The sequence below is a fragment of the Dunckerocampus dactyliophorus genome, chromosome 16 (genome assembly GCF_027744805.1).
Source record: "Dunckerocampus dactyliophorus isolate RoL2022-P2 chromosome 16, RoL_Ddac_1.1, whole genome shotgun sequence".
In the NCBI taxonomy this organism is placed as follows: domain Eukaryota; kingdom Metazoa; phylum Chordata; class Actinopteri; order Syngnathiformes; family Syngnathidae; genus Dunckerocampus; species Dunckerocampus dactyliophorus.
The window spans coordinates 10,422,574-10,440,341 of record NC_072834.1 but is presented as its reverse complement, the minus strand read 5'-3'; the positions used below and the strand labels follow the sequence as shown (position 1 = coordinate 10,440,341).

The following is a 17,768-nucleotide window of genomic DNA, read 5'->3' as shown; positions in this document are numbered from 1 at the left end:
GCATCGTGGCAGAGAAAATTATCCATAATGCTACACTGGTTACGCACGTAGCCACCAAGACGTACATTAGCAGCCGTGCGTGGTTTGAGGGATTCATTTTAGACCGTGGAAATGCAGTTGAATGTATCACTTGATGAGTCTTCTGACCTTCATGACGTAGTGTATGACAGTAATGAAAACATGTTCAGCAGCTCGCACAAGTATTACACAACCAATTTCCATGAAACTTTGTGTGACGCCAAGCCATATAAATGCCAGTAGAGGGGTTTATTTTGGGGGACTCCCACACCAGGAGCTACCTAAGATAAAACAAACACTAAGATCAGTACTCCAAGATTTATTTCAAGTTTGTTTGTTTTGATTGAAATTTACTCTTTCTTTCTCCTTTCGCCTTTTGTAGATAGGATTGAATCATAGCCTGACCCCAGCATGTAAACAGTAGAGTCTTGCGTCCACCTCCATTAACCAGGAAGTAGCCTGCTAGCTAACATATGGCCACATAAACAGACGAAGATCTAGGATTTTTTCGCTTTATTCGATTTTTTTTGTATTTTTTTCATTCAAGATTAAATTCTGTCATTTTCCCAGCCTGGCATGCAAATTCTGGTGTGTTTAATCTAACCTCTATGAACCAGGAAGTATCTTGAAAGCTAACATATGGTCAGAAAAACAAACAAAAGCTACCCAAAAATGTCATACAATACTTTTTTACAAGAGAGGAGAAATATGATCTAAGGGAAAAACTCAACTTAAAACACTTATATTCGAGAATAGCACTAAAAACCCACAGCATTACAGTATGTGGAATCAAATAATGGAACGGACCGAGTAAGGAACTCAAGCAAAGCACCAAGATGAGTGATTTCAACAAACAGTAACAAGCAGTTGATTTTTGCAAAATGCAAGGAAGAAGAGTCTTGAATTTTTTATGTTTTGTTTATTATTATTTATTTATGATTATATTGATTATGATATCTGGTCACTAGGTGTCAGTAATGTTACTGTAACTTTCGGTGAGAAACACGAGCGTCAGACTTGATTGCCGGAACAGCAGGCTTTTATTGCAGGTTTGAATTGTCTCAAAACACGAGCTACTGTTGCGGCCATCTGAACCCCCGACGTCACATTTACAACAGCACGCATTTATATTTACAGCAACACACACGAGGATGTGTCTTCTTTATGTCTTACACGGCGTATTTTCTGTTAATATGTCTACCACATTGGGTGATACGAGTGTAAAGGTGACTATATGGCTGTTAAATATTGCATTTATCAAGAAGGAATCCTATTCACTTATCAAGTCTGGAACCAATTCACTGCAATAAACGAGGGATTACTATAGTCTTAATATAATAATAATAATAATGATAAATAACCGCAATTGGCTGACGACCAGTCCACGGTCTACCCGCCTCTCACCCGAAGTCAGCTGGGATAGGCTCCAGCATGCCCCCGCAACGCTAATGAGGATAAGCGACATATAAAATGGATGGATGGATGATAAATGATAAGTTATAATAATAACGGATTTACCTTCAGCTGGATGGGGTACATGTTTACTATAGATGGAGACACAACAATACGGCAGTAAGGACTTTGCAACGCTGTGCATATAAAGTTAAGACTTTTGAAAATGCTTTGTGCTAACAACCTGCTGTCTCTGTCCATTGCTTTATCACCAGTTTTGGGCAAATTACTTAAAAAAAGGCATTCAATTACTGATAGAATTACTACTTCATAAATGTAATTAGCTACCTGGGAGAGTAATTTGTGCGTTACTTTTTTGGAAAACTTTCAACCTTCATAAGCAAAATAATTCAGATTTAGTTTTGCAGTGGCGCATGCCTTTAAAAGATGTTTCGTGAGTGACTTGCGACAGACACTTTGCACGTATGTTTTTGCCTTTTACGTCCCTTACGTTGACGTCGTGCCTGTACATACATCCTGAAAACGCTAGTTTTAACTGGACAGACTCGTCATTGTTGCATCATCTCTTGTGTGGCTGTGGCGCGTTGAGGTATGTAACAACATCATCCACCTACCTTGCCTCTGGCACTGATTGGCTTACCATGAAATCATGATTATGTATGTGTCTGTCACCTCTCCCCGCTCACCAAAGAAGGTCAATCAGAAAATAAAACACCTTTTATTTGCAGCTCCGCTTTTGTGCCTGGCTGAGCGAGGCGGCGAGCGGAGTGAAGCTGTTAGATATCAGTACATAATAACGCGCCACATTTCACTGTCGGTAACGGTTAACAGCGTTGTAACGCTTGAAATACTAATAAATTAGATTACCTGTTTCTGGAAAAAATGTTAACACCAAGTGTTTATCACTTTTTAAATGAGCAGAAATGAAAGTGATTGTCGTTCTACACGTACAATAGCATTACAATGTGCCATCGATACCAACAGTATGAAAGTGCTCCTGCAGTGTCTGCAAATTGTCATAGCCATCCATCCTTTTTCTTTGCCACTTATCCTCTGCATGAATTCAAATTTGCCCCAATACGTTACTAGAAGGGTAGTAATTTAGTGGACGTTTACAGGAAAATGTGGTGCTACTCTAACAGAGTGACAATAAGCAATAGAGTTTGCAGGAGCATCATTTTCAATTGTAAGATTGATATTTTTATCCTCCTTGCAAACCAAGTGAGTCTTTGTCATGTCGCACTGTATTAGTACCTTGTATTGAGATAACACACTGTTCAGGGACGCCGATGTCTTTGTCTTGAAGCAGTTTTTCCCCACAGGAAATAGTGCAATTCGAAATAATCCGTTCCAGGGTCAGGCTGCCCCCATCATAACATTTTGCATGATATGCCAACATGTGTTGCGCCTTCAGACAGTTTAATCCACTTTAAAAACATGTTTTCCTCGGAATTTTTGGTTCACTTCTGACATGTTTGAAAAATGGAAGGATGTATATTTCAAGAATAAACTGCATCTCAGCTTTGTGATACACTAAGTCCCCAACTAACGAACACAATTGGTTCCAGACGACCGTTCTTAAGTCGAGGAAAAGGTAATATTACCAATGATATAGGTACTACATGTACGTGTACACATATACAGTATATGTGTATGTATGTAAATATGAGTTTGGATGTAGTAGTAATATTAAACGAGGATAATTAATGAAAAAAAACAATACTAAAAATGATATAATAATACGTAATAATAAATGTTATTTACCTTTGAAGAGGAGTGGTCGAGCATACGTCGTTGTGGTGGAGGAGGAGGAGGAGTTATTGAAAAACAGGACAAATAGTCTTCGTTAGACTCTCGTAAATCAGTTTATTCCCATAATATTTTGACTTTATTCCCATAAAATTATAACTTTTTCCCCAACCTAATTTTCCAAAAATAAATTGAAGTGTACCTCCTAGTGTTAGGTCCATGGTGAATAATGGAGCATTTGCCCCATAAGAAATGTGAAGTTGTGTAAATTGAAAGAAGTGTGAAGTGAAAAAGGGTGAAAAGTGATTTGAGTGAATCGAAAGGAGGTCAGAGCGAGGCCAGATAGAGATAACATTCAGTCCACGAAAGAAAGCAATAAAGCTCACTTACTGCGAGACTTCGTCATGTAACTAATGTCATAGACTCACATTTGACTGCAAATCCCTGATATTAATTAAGATTAGCATGGCAAGAAAAAAATCCACACAGTCTGAGAACCTGCCCTTTAATTAAATTCAAAGTCAGCACAAAGTAATTTCGAGCCTTTGGAGGTCTTTAAGTATCATTCAGCAGTTAGCTGCTATCAATAAGGAACCTCTGTAGCGAGTGGCCATTACACCGCGCTGAATGCTACTTAACTCTTCTTACAGCCTATGAATTGAGGCTTCAATTAGGTCTTGAGTGTTCCTCCGTGCCTGGCTTTATTGATTCACGTGTTGAAAGACAACCGTCCTAGAGGCACAAATACTTGGATTAAGAGCCGCACCGTAATAGCAAACATTTCTGCTGTACTATCAGAGGTAATTGTTGTTTCTGCAGTGCACTGCTTTCACATCACACCGCCACAGTGAGGACATCCATGTCGCTCCGTGTTTGCCGCCAGTCGCTCAAATCTGAACTCTCCCGAAAGTGCACCGCTCCCCCGCCTGACTCTGTCCTCCTGAAAAAAAAGTCACTTCACTCTACTGAGCAAAAGTTGGACTATCTTTAAAAGTGACAATTTAGCGGCGCTCCAATGACCATACATGACCATTCGTCAGTGCATTTATTGTAATGCAATAAGAAAACGCAAAAAAATGAAGAAAATGATCAAAGTAGAAAGTATTCAGTGTGTCCTCCTCTTACACTGTACTGGTGGTAGTACTTGAATAGCGTGAAGTTACAGTAAATGCACCTTAGAACCAATCGTAAGCCTGTGCGTGATACTTTTTTGCATGAACACAACTCTTTCTGTGATGCTGGTTGACTTCCAAGTGGTTCTAATTTCAAAACAAATACATTAAATTCACAAATTAATAGATTTTTCAAAGCCAAAATCAAGTCAAGCTACTGCCTAGAAACAGGATGGAACTGTCACCTTTGAGTAAGTGAAGTGGACTTAATTTAACACATACTTGGTGTTTTGTAATTGATGTATGTCATTTATGTAATTAATTATGTTACTATTACTGTAACAGCAGTCAGATGCTGTGTTATGTTGTCGTTAAGTTCCATTTTTGATTCAGTGGTTATCATCTCATAATCCCCAATGACTCGAGGCAGTTGGACTCCTCTTGTTTGTTGAAGGCCTTTCACCTTCAGTTTTACAGCATGTTTGAAGTGTGGAGTCTCCCTATTTATGTGTGTGGTGGGTGTGTCCCCTGGCGGTGGTCACAGTAGGGTTGTTGGTGTTGTGGTTGTTGCCAGGTGTGGCTGGTAACAAACAGAAAAATAGCCTATTGGTGGCCACTCTCCATGAGTTAATCTTTTGGGGGAGCGATGTTAGGACGTTGTTGTAAGCAGACGCAAACCTCCTCCTCAGTTTGGAGAGGGCTTTTCCAGCTTTTTCTAACTTATAAATAGCTTCTTTCACACCTATTTCCTCCCGATCCAGAATTTAGACATTGTTGTCTTCAAAGGAATCTCCCTTCTTTTTGAAATGCAGATGAACTGCTAACTCTGGGCTTGAAGAAACTGTCACAAAACTTCCACCAGGTAGGCAAACGATCCAACCATAACAACAGCAATCCTATTGTGATCAGCCACCAGAGACATAAATAGACTTTTCAACTGAAGAAGCCTTTTGGATGAGAGGTGAAAGGCCTTCGACGACACTGTGACTGTTTTGCCCAGTGGCGTCAACAAAAAAGCCAAACAAGGAGTTCATCATTGAGATGTGTGTCACACATGATCATGGTTTGAACTCTCAATTAAAGCCAAAAACAAAAGTTAAGGTCAAAATATACAGCAATGTAAACTTGCAAGAAACGTACGCCGAAATGGAATGGAACATGTTGTGGAACATCAAGTAACTGCACTCAGATGCAGCTTGACGGTGAGAGAGAAGAGTAGGTCATATTTTATTGTACATTTGCTCTGAGCGCATAATAGTGTCATTCTTGATCATTCATGACATAAAACTCATAACAAATAACAATGACTTATTACTATGGTGGCCGAGTGGTTAGCATGTTGGCCACACAGTCAGGAGATCGGGAAGATATGGGTTTGAATTTCCATTGGGCATCCCTGTGTGGGGTTTGCATGTTCTCTGGGTACGCGCCGGGTTTTCTCCGGGTACTCCGGTTTCCTCCCACATTCCTAAAAACATGCATGTTAGGTCAATTGGAGGCTCTAAATTGTCCATAGGTATGAATGTGAGTGGTTGATTGTCTATATGTGCCCTGCGATTGGCTGTCGACCAGTCCAGGGTGTACCCCGCCTCTCGCCTGAAGTCAGCTGGGATAGGCTCCAGCATGCCCGCGACCCAAGTGAGGATAAGCGGCATAGAAAATGAATGGTGGATGGCATCATATTATGTCAAAATAGCTGTCTCATTTAGGCTTTTGCATGGTACTGCACTCAAATTAGCTAGTGAAGAAATGACGTTTCCGTCTCACACAGTTCGCCAAATTCCTCACCACCATATATATCTCATTAAAAACCTCGGCGGTGTGGCATTAACAACAAATTGATCAGGGCGCTTAATATGGGCAGCTGTGTTGCAGCCCAATCTGCATGATCTGTAAACACTCATTTGAAGAAGATATGAGTCCTGTTGAGTGTGAAGGAATAGCTTTCATGGTGAAAGGTGGGATTTTTTTGTCGTTTTTGTCATTGTGTTGTGTTGGCAAGATGGCTATATCACACGCATATTCTGCAGTTGCACCCGGATGTTCATACATACATGTAATTAACTGGACAACTATAAATGTGTGTTCATTCAATAATTTAGCACATTTTTTCTAGTATGGTACCGTGGGAAAAAAGAGCACAGTTCATTTAAAAATACCTCTCTGTTAGCGTCCCTGCTGGAGTCAGCCTCTGTATTATGCTTTTGTTTTTGCAAGAAACCCAGAATGTACAAATAGATGTCCTCGAGCATGTCAGACTAAAGCACACAAACAAAGCCAAAGCGATCGTGTTTAGAAAAAAAATGTGCTTACGCGTCTCTCTCTCTCCCCCTCACCCCCCCCGCAGCGGGAACCACATACATCTTTGGGAAAGGAGGCGCTCTCATCACGTTCACCTGGGCCCCCAACGAGCGGCCGAGCACCCGAGCCGACCGGCTGGCCGTGGGCTTCAGCAGCCTGCAGAGGGACGCCATCTTGGTACGGGTGGAGAGCACCCACGGCCTTGGAGACTATCTTCAGCTGCACATAGTGAGTATTTGAATGAGATTCTTTCTCCGCAAGGTCAAATTTCTTCATCCTGATTCTATGTATTGGAAACGTGTATAGAAGAAGTCTATAGATAAATAATAAGTAAAAACATTCTTTAGATTTCCAATAAAAGCACCTCCTGTAGCTCATCTAGAACTGAAACCCTTATAAACATCCTACTATACAGAGGAAATAATGTAATGTAATGTAATATTACTTGGCACTTGAAGCAGGCCTCCATTAACGGAGTGGCACTCAGCAAGCCCAGACTGAGCAATAATGCCATACGGTGTTTTTCTAATGTTTTGTTTATGACTTCTCTGTTCTTTATAATTACATTTTGTTGCTGTAACTTCATTTGGACTCAGTCATGTGTTTTGTACTGCATATAATCAAGATACTCAAATGTACTAACAACAAACAAAACCGTATTGACAAATCAATGAATGTTTGTAAAATTGTTGTAATGGACACTAATGTCACACACGTGAGTGCACGGCTCACATTTCAGCAACCATTTTGTCATATCTTCTCAAGCGACAACACTATAGAAATGAACCTTGGATATACTTTAGAGTAGTCCGTGTACAGCAGTTGGGTCTGGGACTCTCAGGGTATCTCACGTTGCAAAACGATTTTGCACTACATGGCTCACAATAACAGACAATACAGCGATAGGGTGGAAAAAAAAAGAAAAAAACTCTTTTATAGTTTATATTTTGCTGCATAATTTAACAAGCGCACTGACAGCAATAGTGCAAAAACAATGACACCGTTTTAGTGCAACATAACTGCAAACAGGATTGTTTTGTTTAGATGTCTGACAAACAGTGACATCATTTCAAACTCATTCAAAAAAAAAAAACACATCTTATGTCTCTCAAGTAGATCAAATATATTCAGTAGAAGTACAACAAGAAACAAATATTTATTGAAGTATAGTAGTAGAAAAGACAGAGAGTGACCCGGATAAGCACAACGACTGACAATAAAAGTAGTAAACAAAACACACGTCTCTTGATTGAACAACACAACATTTAGCATATGAATGGAACAATCAACATTTTGTTTACTAGGCACAGTTTTCCCTGCAAGCTCACGAAGGGCGGCGGCGAACAAGGTGGCTGTGCATATCTGTTGTGCCACCTGTGTCTTGGCCATGTGTGTTTCAAAAACGCACATTTGCCCCTCTCTGGTGTTAAAAAAAGTGTCCATCCACGCAGTGGCATTTTAAAACTATGTCTGTCCACACAAATATGCATTCACAGGCTGTCATGCGCATGCGCCGAGTAATGCCGGCGCTGCAGCCATGGGCTGTTAAGGCAATATCAGCCAACCGGAAGCGTCGATGACGTCATTTCTGTAGACGACATAATAACAAACATGGCGATACGCAGGAGAAGATACATGTGGGCTGAAGAAGAAGAAGAAAGCAGGCATATATAACAGGGAAGCTTTCAATGTGCGGGCAAAGCAGCTCAGTCAAACGCAATCACAGCGTCCTTGCCAGGCGAACGTTCTCACGCCATTCTTCCAAAATAACAGCATGTTTTACCGATTGGGTCTTGTCCCAAATCGCTGTCGATGGTGGGAGTGTGGTATTATCCATTTTAGTCTTAGAGAGCAAAACAGCAGCGTCCTGCAAAGCCCATAACAAAAAATCAATGTTCGCAAAGTTTTGTCCCATCCGCACTATAAAAGTCCCCACTTTTGATTTAAGCTATGCTGTTTCAGCTTTCCGCTTAACTTCACCGCCCAAGTTCACCATGGCGCCTCCTGGATGACATGTAAAATGGTGACTCGACTCACTGAGTAGGAACAGTGAAAGGAGTTTCTTGCAGCTATATATTAGTAATAATTTTTTTCAACGATATGCGGGAAAGATCTTATCTGTAATCCATCGTAAGGTTAAAGGGATAGTTCGGATTTCTACACGTGAAGTTGTATGACATCCCCATCAGCGTTGTAGTCCAATAACAGCGACTTACCCCCCCACTTGGTCTCCTAAGTCCAGTTCTGGTCAGATCTCTGTGATGAAGAATGTAGTTCCGCTTAGTTGCTCTATATCTCTATATTCTCTATATTCTTTTTGAGAAATGTCAAACAGCTCTGGGAAATTTGACACAGCAAGTATTTTTTTCCTCCGTGTTTTTACTGAATGGCATCCTGTCCGCTCATTGGTCGGTCAATGAAACTCCCGCTGATTGGTTTTCGTCTGGACGACAGCGATAAAAAATTTAAAATTTTTCAACTTTCTAGGATCACCTCGCAAGCCAGCATGAGCATGATGACACGCACAAAAAATTTAACATGCACAAATTTTGCGTGTCGCTTGGCTGGATAGAGACTCGCAATAATTGCCCTGTCGTGCAGGATGCAATGAAAATGAATAGACTAGAGGCGACGTCTGTCGAGCCGTGATCCGAAACTTTATCCAAATCCAGAATGTAATGTCACATGCTTCTACACAAAATAGGTTGTATGGTTTTGGGGTAATGTTGATAACACATAAACATGGAAACCAAGTATTGGGACAAAATATTGATATTGCGATGTGATGTATCGTTATCAGTCTCGATAGACCACTGTCAAATATCACCATTGCTGTTGTACGATGAAATGCTAGCACTGCAAAACGACCAATACAAACGCGTTCCGTCATCCAATTTTATTGTCTGTGCTTATTATGAATATGAACAAGAAAGGTGAAGAAGCGGTGTGCCTTCTCTCATGATAAAGCAGTGCGTCTGTTGGCAAAAGAAGCGACACCTCAGCAGCTGTCATCAAGTGTGTCTGTTCTGTGGGGAAATCAGCCTTTTTAGTACATCGCTGCAGGACAGATGTGCCGTGATGAAAAGCAGAGCTGTCAAATGTCTGCGAGTGGTGTAATAATTAAAATCACAGCTGCTTAATGTGTCTTTCAGTCCAGTGCATATTTTTAATATTGGATGTTGTTATTGAGTCCCCTTCACACTTTCATGCTCTGTGTTTTACGACACCAATTTGTGGTCCAGAAACGAGTCAGAAAATTCTCAATGATGTCCTCAAATAGTTGTGAACTGAGAGTTCAAAGTGTTGCCTCTGACGTGCTTTTCTCACTTGGGTGCGTTTCAAGCGTGTATTTTTATTTTAATTTATTTTTTATTTTTTTGCCAGGAATTAGATCTCTCTTCTCAGCGACACGCACAGCTTACTGCTTGTATTTTTTTCCCCCTCGTGGCTGACAACTTGCTGCAGAGTTTGACACATTGACACTTTATTAATGCTCAGACATGCGGAGTTCACAGGGTGTGGATGGCTCTTTCTGTGCTCCTCTCACGTAACACATTAGATCTCCTTCATTGGCTCTGTATTGTCTTAGTTACTTCGGACTCAGTAAATCAGCTACAAGCAAAGGAAACAGTTAAGGCCAAAATGATTCATACCGGGAGGGGGGGGTCGTACATTCTAGCGATCTAATTTATCTTATTTATTCATGTAAAACTAAGACATGAATAATATCAAATTAAAAGCACAAAATGAATGCCGACCCACCATCCACCAGTTCAAGCCTGGAGTTTTTCCAGAGAGATGATTACATCTCTGTTTGACGTGTGTGGTAAAAGGCAGTGTGCTAGCATGAATTAACTTGAGACAAATGTGCACATTAGCACTCAATAAGTCATCAAAACTTACCTTTATGCATTCCCACATAGTATCAGCATTTGAGACCAAATATGAGGTGAAAGAAAAATGGTAAAAATACAGTAGTAGTCTATCTGTGCGGCATGAGATAAAGTTAGCACACGCACAATGGACATGCGTCAAGTGAGACGGATGTAACAGAGAGAATCCGGCCACTTTTCAAAATAAAGCATCCAAAAAATAAAAAAAATAAAATAATGGAAATAATTTTTTCTTTCTGTGTGGCCCGGTACCAAATGACCCACGGCCCGGGGGTTGGGGATCACTGCTGTAGATCAGTGGGAGGCGCCAGAAGATGAATCAGCTTAAGTAAAAGAATGAAAAAGCATCTTATTCAAATCTACTAAGATAATTCAGTGTCTTTGAAGGCAAAATGGACATATTTTTAGGTACGACAGATGAACGAGTCTTGGGTGAGCGGAACACTCAACACAAAATATCCACCCAAGCATCCATCTTCTTTGGCTTATCTGAGGTCGGGTTGCAGTTGCAGCATCCTAAGACGAGAAGCCCACCCAAGCCTCCCTCACTGTTGCTGCTTCATCCAAAGGTGTTCCCAGCTGAGAGACATAGTCTCTCCAACGTGTTCTGGGTCTTCCCCGAGGCTTCCAGTCCAACATGCCCTGAACACCTCCCCAGGGAGGCGTCCGGGAGCATCCTAACCAGATCCTAACCTCAACATAAAATATGCTCCAGAATTTTTTTCTTTCTCACTCACCAAATAAAAAAATATCACCTTAAATCAAAGGTTTTGTGCCATGGGTCAACTGTATTAAACAGCATGCCAGTGGACTTTTGTTGTAAAATTATACAGTAGGATGTTCCAAAAGTACAATAGCATCAATGTAGGATAGTCGCAATAAAGAAATTCAGCATAAACTAGACAGAATCTTTTTTTGTTGTTGCATCATAGAAATAAAAAGTGAGCAGAAAAGAAATGTATATGTAAGCGACATTTATATCCCTTTGTATAAAAAAATAGAAAGCCTGGATGATCACAAAAATTGGAAAGTGGTGCAAAAATGTAAATATGGCAAAGTATGGTAGTTTTGTGACAAAATATAGTATTTCTACAACAGCGTTAAGCCATATTTCTGAAGGGTGTTGTAGCAAGACTCACTATTTATTACAGTGATCTTATTTTTAATATTTGCACACAAAGCACACATCGGTGTAGTTACTGATGAATAATGTCCGAAAATGAATTTGATGCAGTGCGTCACTATGCTGTATAACACCTTCCAGCTCAGGCATGCCCTCACCCATTCAGGATGAGGAGAGTACCGCAAGCCTCCTGTATAACATTTCTCTGTATTTTATTGTCTGATTAGCAAAAATAATCACACTGACATTAAATACGTTTCAAGGGCTGTAGAAAGTCACGGTGTATAATAAATGTTTCTGCAACTTTGTATTACTGGCGACATGCTGACAAACAGAAACTGGCAGGCGCCATGATCCAACTCAGTGCATGAGTGCACTCGGTAGGCTGGGCTTGCGCACTAAGGCAAGACGAGACGCTCACGGAAGCCTCATCTTAGGTTTCTGCCCTGTATTTGATGTGCAAATTCAGCTCATTTTACTTAAGAAGGTCTTACAAACGATAGGAATCATACAGAACATATATTTTTAAGAACGCTCAATGGACAAGGCTCTGCCTCACCTGCCTCCCCTGACCATACATCGCTATTCGGAATTCTGGGTCTCATCACAAAATCACAATGAGCCCACCCTGGGAAGCTGTAGTCACCACAATTCTATCAGGGTCCCTTGGCATTGGACACACCACCTTCGCAAGCGCCGTCTCCTCCTATTTTGGTTGAACATTTACAATGAAAATGACTGTTTGAACACATCAATTAGTTCCAACTGCAGTAACACTCCCCTTCTCGCTTGATTTACCATTGTACGCGCACAACGCAGAAAGCTAACAAGCTAAATAGTCAAGGAGAGTAGTGGTTGGTACAGGTGCAGCCTAGGGACCATTTTTGGCCCGTGGCTTGCACGTTATTGGCCCATAACACATTGTAGAAATGAAATGACATTTAAAAAAAACAGCAAAAATGGGCAAAATGAACAATATAAAGAGAAAAGGCTTACATGTCTGTAATAATAACTAATAATAACACAAAGCTTTGTCTTTAAATATTGATCACGTTTTTTAAGCCTTTTTACAAAATAAAAAAAAAATCCCATCTGACAGCTCCAACTCCAATTTTTCAAACATTTCTTCAAGGTTGGCAGGTTTGATGGTGTAAAAATCTCAAGTTACGCAACCACTTGTTGTCCATTTTCACTTTCATAATGCAGCATTTCTCTCATGATATCTTGCGTTTAACCAGTCGTTTGCTTCAGAACAGAATAAAATAGCCTTGCGTAAACAACAACTTTGAATGCAACCATTAATGATGCCGCACTAAAAATAAATACTTCTAAAAAAGAATACACATAAGCACTACTATTATAAGCACTACTTATAATAAATGATAAACATACAAAAGGCCACACACATTCTGCTGCGGGTGGTGCATATTAGTCAGTCTGCAAAGTGGACCCCCACACTTATTTAGATTTGTCATTTCCAACTGAAGAAGTTATGTAGCGATGCAATGTTACGTAAACCTAATGAGACAGAAATAAATGTTACACTGCCTAATATCTTCAGATAGAACTCTCTTTAGAGGAAGTCGACTGCTTTGATCATTTGGGAGAAGAGTGACAGCGCAAGGATATTAGAACAGAGCGGTGCATGTGGAATTTTTGTATTTTAAAGATTTTACATTGAGCTGCCATTTCCTCTGAGAAATGAGCTTTGGATTGCTTCACAATTGGGATTAGAAGAACATTTTCGGTTGCTTTTATTTACCGGCTCCCTTGCCATATTATTACAATGTTGAGTATGAAGAGTTATTTTAGTGGACCGTTGGGATTAAAGATAAGACAGCTATGAATTGCCTACACCATTGATGCAAAGTCCCACTTGGCTTTAAATATGCACGAAGAAAAATAGTCACTGGCCTTCTATCTGTTTAAAAGATGTCCTGACAAATGCTCTGTGCCATATCAACGCTAGGCCAATAAGCAGGCTGTTGGCAAGGTGAGTTTTTCAAAGGAAATAGAAGGACATACCTTCTCCACAAGAGCCAACGTCCTTGTGGAAGAGGAGACATCACATGGCTTCGTCACACCTCCTAACGGCTGATACAAGCAGCTTCTTCAATCGAACAAATGGAGTTTCATGCAAAAAGGAACTCGAGTGTGGTAGTTTGCTTTGCCAGCGCTCAAAAGGTCCTCGGGGACATGTTTTATAATCATGTTGTATGAAGCAGAAAAGAAAAATGATGATGCCGTGTGAAGCCTTTGGCAGTCTGCTCGGACTTAGGAGATATTATTATGGGCCGAATTTGACCATGAGCTAAATGAATACACACCAATTTGCTTCTTGACTCATGTAAACAGTCCAATATTTGCATATTCCAACCAGAAAGGCACCCAGTAGAACACAAACCTCCAACAAGGCTGTTATAGTGGGAAATCAGATTGTGCAAGGTCTTACTGTTCAACTCCTGCTGGATCTCGTCGGTCACTGCCTCACTTAACCCCCGATACAAGTGGACTGTAACAACCCACTGAGGTTTAACTCTAAACCTCAATTTAACTCTGTGAATAAGCTCACATGAGACATATGGGTTTGCTTACGCGCTTTACGCTTAATATGACTTTCCATGCATTTTCTTCTTCTCTTCTGCTCTTAAACAAGATGGTCCAATGTCGTTGGAATAAGTTTAGAAAAAAAGACAAAGAAAAGGCAAATAAAACAACACGTGCACAGTTAATACGAAGGTGTTCACTGGCCTGACCTCCAGTATACATGCAACACTGCGTGTGACATCATTCACGATAAAGGTTTAGCCTTGGGAATGTTGAAAGAAAAACCAAAACACACGCCCATATTTAATCTTTTTATGCATCTCAAAAATATTCCTAAAATAAATTTTTAAAAGTATGCTTTTTTTAAAGACATACTGAAAAAAAAAAAAAAAAAAAACGCTAGTCAAAAGATATTCTACCCGACAGGAGCGTTCGATTGTTTTTGAAGACTTGCTGTCAGAGATCCTCTATATCACAGTGCTCTGGCGCTTTTAGGAATCTGCTGCAAAAATGTTAGTCACTCCCAAGTTTAGAACTAGAACTGATGGCATTCCAGGGCAGGATTTAACCTGCTGGCTGCCAGTTAACAAGCCCTGCTTTCGGGGTTGCACAGTTGTTTAATAAAATGGCAATATAGTGGATCCCATGCATTCATGATTCAGCATTCACAGCCTCATTTTGGTTTGAAAATAAGATGTTTTTCCCACCGAAAACACGTCTCATTCACAGTAAGTCGATAATAAGTATATAAATATGTGATAATACAGGGAAAATGTGCAGCGTACATGTACAGCTGTTTAAAAAAATTCAACCATTTTTACATGTTTATGTTTTAATGCTTTACTGTTAATGTTTTTTTATCAAGCGTTGAGGTTTTGCACTTTATTTGGCTGTCCTCAAATGCACCGTACTTGCTGTGAGATGCAAAAGTGAAGCATATATAACAATCAGGTCTCAAAACTTGCAGGGAGATGAACAAAAGTGAATATATGATGGTAAGCAGCTACTGGAATTACAACAGGCAAGCGGTGTGGATTATGTCGGCTTGGAGAGACGCCTACAAACACCTGGGCCGTCTCGCCTGCAGAGCAGGGGAGCCTCGTACTACCGCTAGCGGCTTCAGAGTGAGGTGGTCGCACTAGACCGTGACACCGATTCCGTCAAACATAACTATCATTCATTACATTTTATAATTTAAAATCCGTTTAAAACCTGGTTTCTGCATTTAGGATTTAGCTTGTTAGCTTCCGTCGCCAGTGAACAATGGCAGCAGAAGAGAGGGTTCTGGAGCTGAATCTAATCTAATAATTCCAACTTTTATTGCAAATGTTGATCGGACATCGGAGGAGGACGTCACCGTAAAGCTAGGAGGAGCTCAGGAACGAGCCGTGTGTAAAAAATAGAAATTTTTAAGGGCGTATCCATTACTCATGGATATTCAGCATTCGCTGGTAGGCGTGGAATCAAGGAATGTAATCTAGGATCTACTGTAATACAGAATTCTAAACTGGGCCCCCCCAGGTACAAAAAGAAAAAGCAAACTTGTAATGTACTTTCAAATGCAGGCAGAAAAAGGGGTTAAATAGTTGTCACTGGCTTTAATCTTCTTCATGACATGTATTGAGTCAGTGTTAATGCCACATCGTTGGACAGGGCAAATGGCTTCGGTTAGAGCCCTCTCAGGCTCCCTTATATGGAATAAGCCCAGAGCCGACTGTTCCAGCTTTAAATATCCTTAGTTGGATGCTGGAGGTCTCTGAACACTTCCATATGTAACACCAGCCGTGTCAGCATGAATAATTATTTCACGTCCAAAAGGATTCCAGCAGGATTTTACATATGATTATAGGTTGAGTGCAAAGCTCTGAGACAGCTTTTACATCACACAGCAGCAGCCACCTTGGAGGCAAGATGAGGCACATTTCTGTCTACATAGTCAGCTAGTCATTCAATTTTGGGGCGTTTGAGGGAGGGGGAGCGATCTAATATGGCACAAATCAAGGAATAAGCTGTGGAAGAAGTGCACAAGCTTGACACGCCAAATATAAAGCACTATGCAGTGTTTAAGATATTTACACCTTGTCTGTAAATCCAGTAAATATTGTGCTCTTTATGTGCCACAGAGGACTAGCACATTCTTATTTCAACTCAACACTACACCCACCCTATTTGCCTTCCAACCGCTTTGTTGAAGGTGCCATACTGCAGCTGGAGTTGGAATAAAAACCCTGCAGCGTCTGCATATCTTATTTCACTCTGCTAAGAGACAAAAGACTTAAGCACGCTGAAACTTCCATATTGTAACGTCTATCAAACATATGCACCGCAGCTGACATTCTTTTTATAGTCATGCCTGTCAAAGATCCTCTCTCATTAACTCATACCATATTACTAGGATTTTGCCATATGCCACGAAACATAACCAATGGCCACTTTATTAGGTACACGTGACCTGTTTTTCCTCATTGATAGACAAATTGGTAGATGTCCTCATCATTACTATGCAGGCAATGGTTTAAGTAACATTTTTAACTGTCTTACGATATATAAGGAGACGTTAATATATACACACATACATACCTGTATATGTATGTATATCATATAGAGTCTATATGATATACACACAACCACACACATATACACTACATGCAGTCATGGAAAAAATGATTAGACCAGCCTTGTTTCTTCAGTTTATTGATCCATTTTAATGCCTGGTACAACTAAAGGTACATTTGTTGGGACAGATATACCGTAAAGCACCGTGTATAAACCGCACCCCCATTTTCAGGCTCACAGCGGGGAAAAAAAAAATGTTAGTTCATAAATGCTTGCCAACTCTTTCATCTCAAATCGACATGTGTAAATGTACTAAGCAATTTCAAAAAGAAGAAAGGAGAAATCTGCCGTTCATCAATTCATCTGCAATGGAATTCATGTAAGAAAAGTTTGCCGTCAACTTGCCGATGATGTCCGCTCTCCAACGCCGGATGACTGACTCGTCCACACCGTGCTGCCGTCCTGCTGCCCGGTTCCCAAACTCTTCTGCATACCGGCAGACGGAGAGTTTGAACGTGAATGATCGTCGTGGCATTTTGAGAGGGTACAGGCCCGGTCACACCACCCGAACTTTGCTGTAGCATCCCTTGAACGGTAGGAAGAGGGGGCCGAATTTCGACAACGCTCGTCACAAAATGGGAAAAAACAAAATAGAAAACACGTGTTGTCCTAGCGGTGCACCGCTGAAGCCAGCGTTGCTTTAGCCTTGATTTAACGGTAGCGAATGTTGGTTTAGCGGTAACGCGAGCGGTGATAGAGCGGCGTTCTGCGCATGCGGATCAGTTATCCATGTATTGTACATACACACAGCATTGCTTCAGTGTGAATTTGAATAAACTCCAACGTTGTATTGTATTTTACATTTGCAATGTTTAAATGGAAGCTTAGGTTAGCTTCAGTGTATATAGAAATCGTTTCACTGTGTGAAAATACAGACAGCCGTCAGATAAGTTAGTTGCATACACTAGCATTTTCAGCAACTGTACAGCAGAGGGCGCTAAAGTCAATGCAACTGTCTGACCCACAGACGGCTATTCTAAAATGGACTTGTAGTCA

The 17,768-nt window shown here is 40.6% G+C and overlaps 1 protein-coding gene across 13 annotated transcripts in view; it reads left to right on the top strand.

Moving 5' to 3' along the window:
* LOC129169290 (neurexin-2-like) overlaps positions 1–17,768 on the top strand; it is a 217,883-nt gene that overhangs the window by 183,091 nt on the left and 17,024 nt on the right. For all 13 annotated transcript variants that reach the window (XM_054755575.1, XM_054755578.1, XM_054755577.1 and 10 more), the window contains one exon: positions 6,640–6,821. In XM_054755575.1, the coding sequence (XP_054611550.1) occupies positions 6,640–6,821 (182 nt within the window). The remainder of the gene's footprint in view (positions 1–6,639; positions 6,822–17,768) is intronic.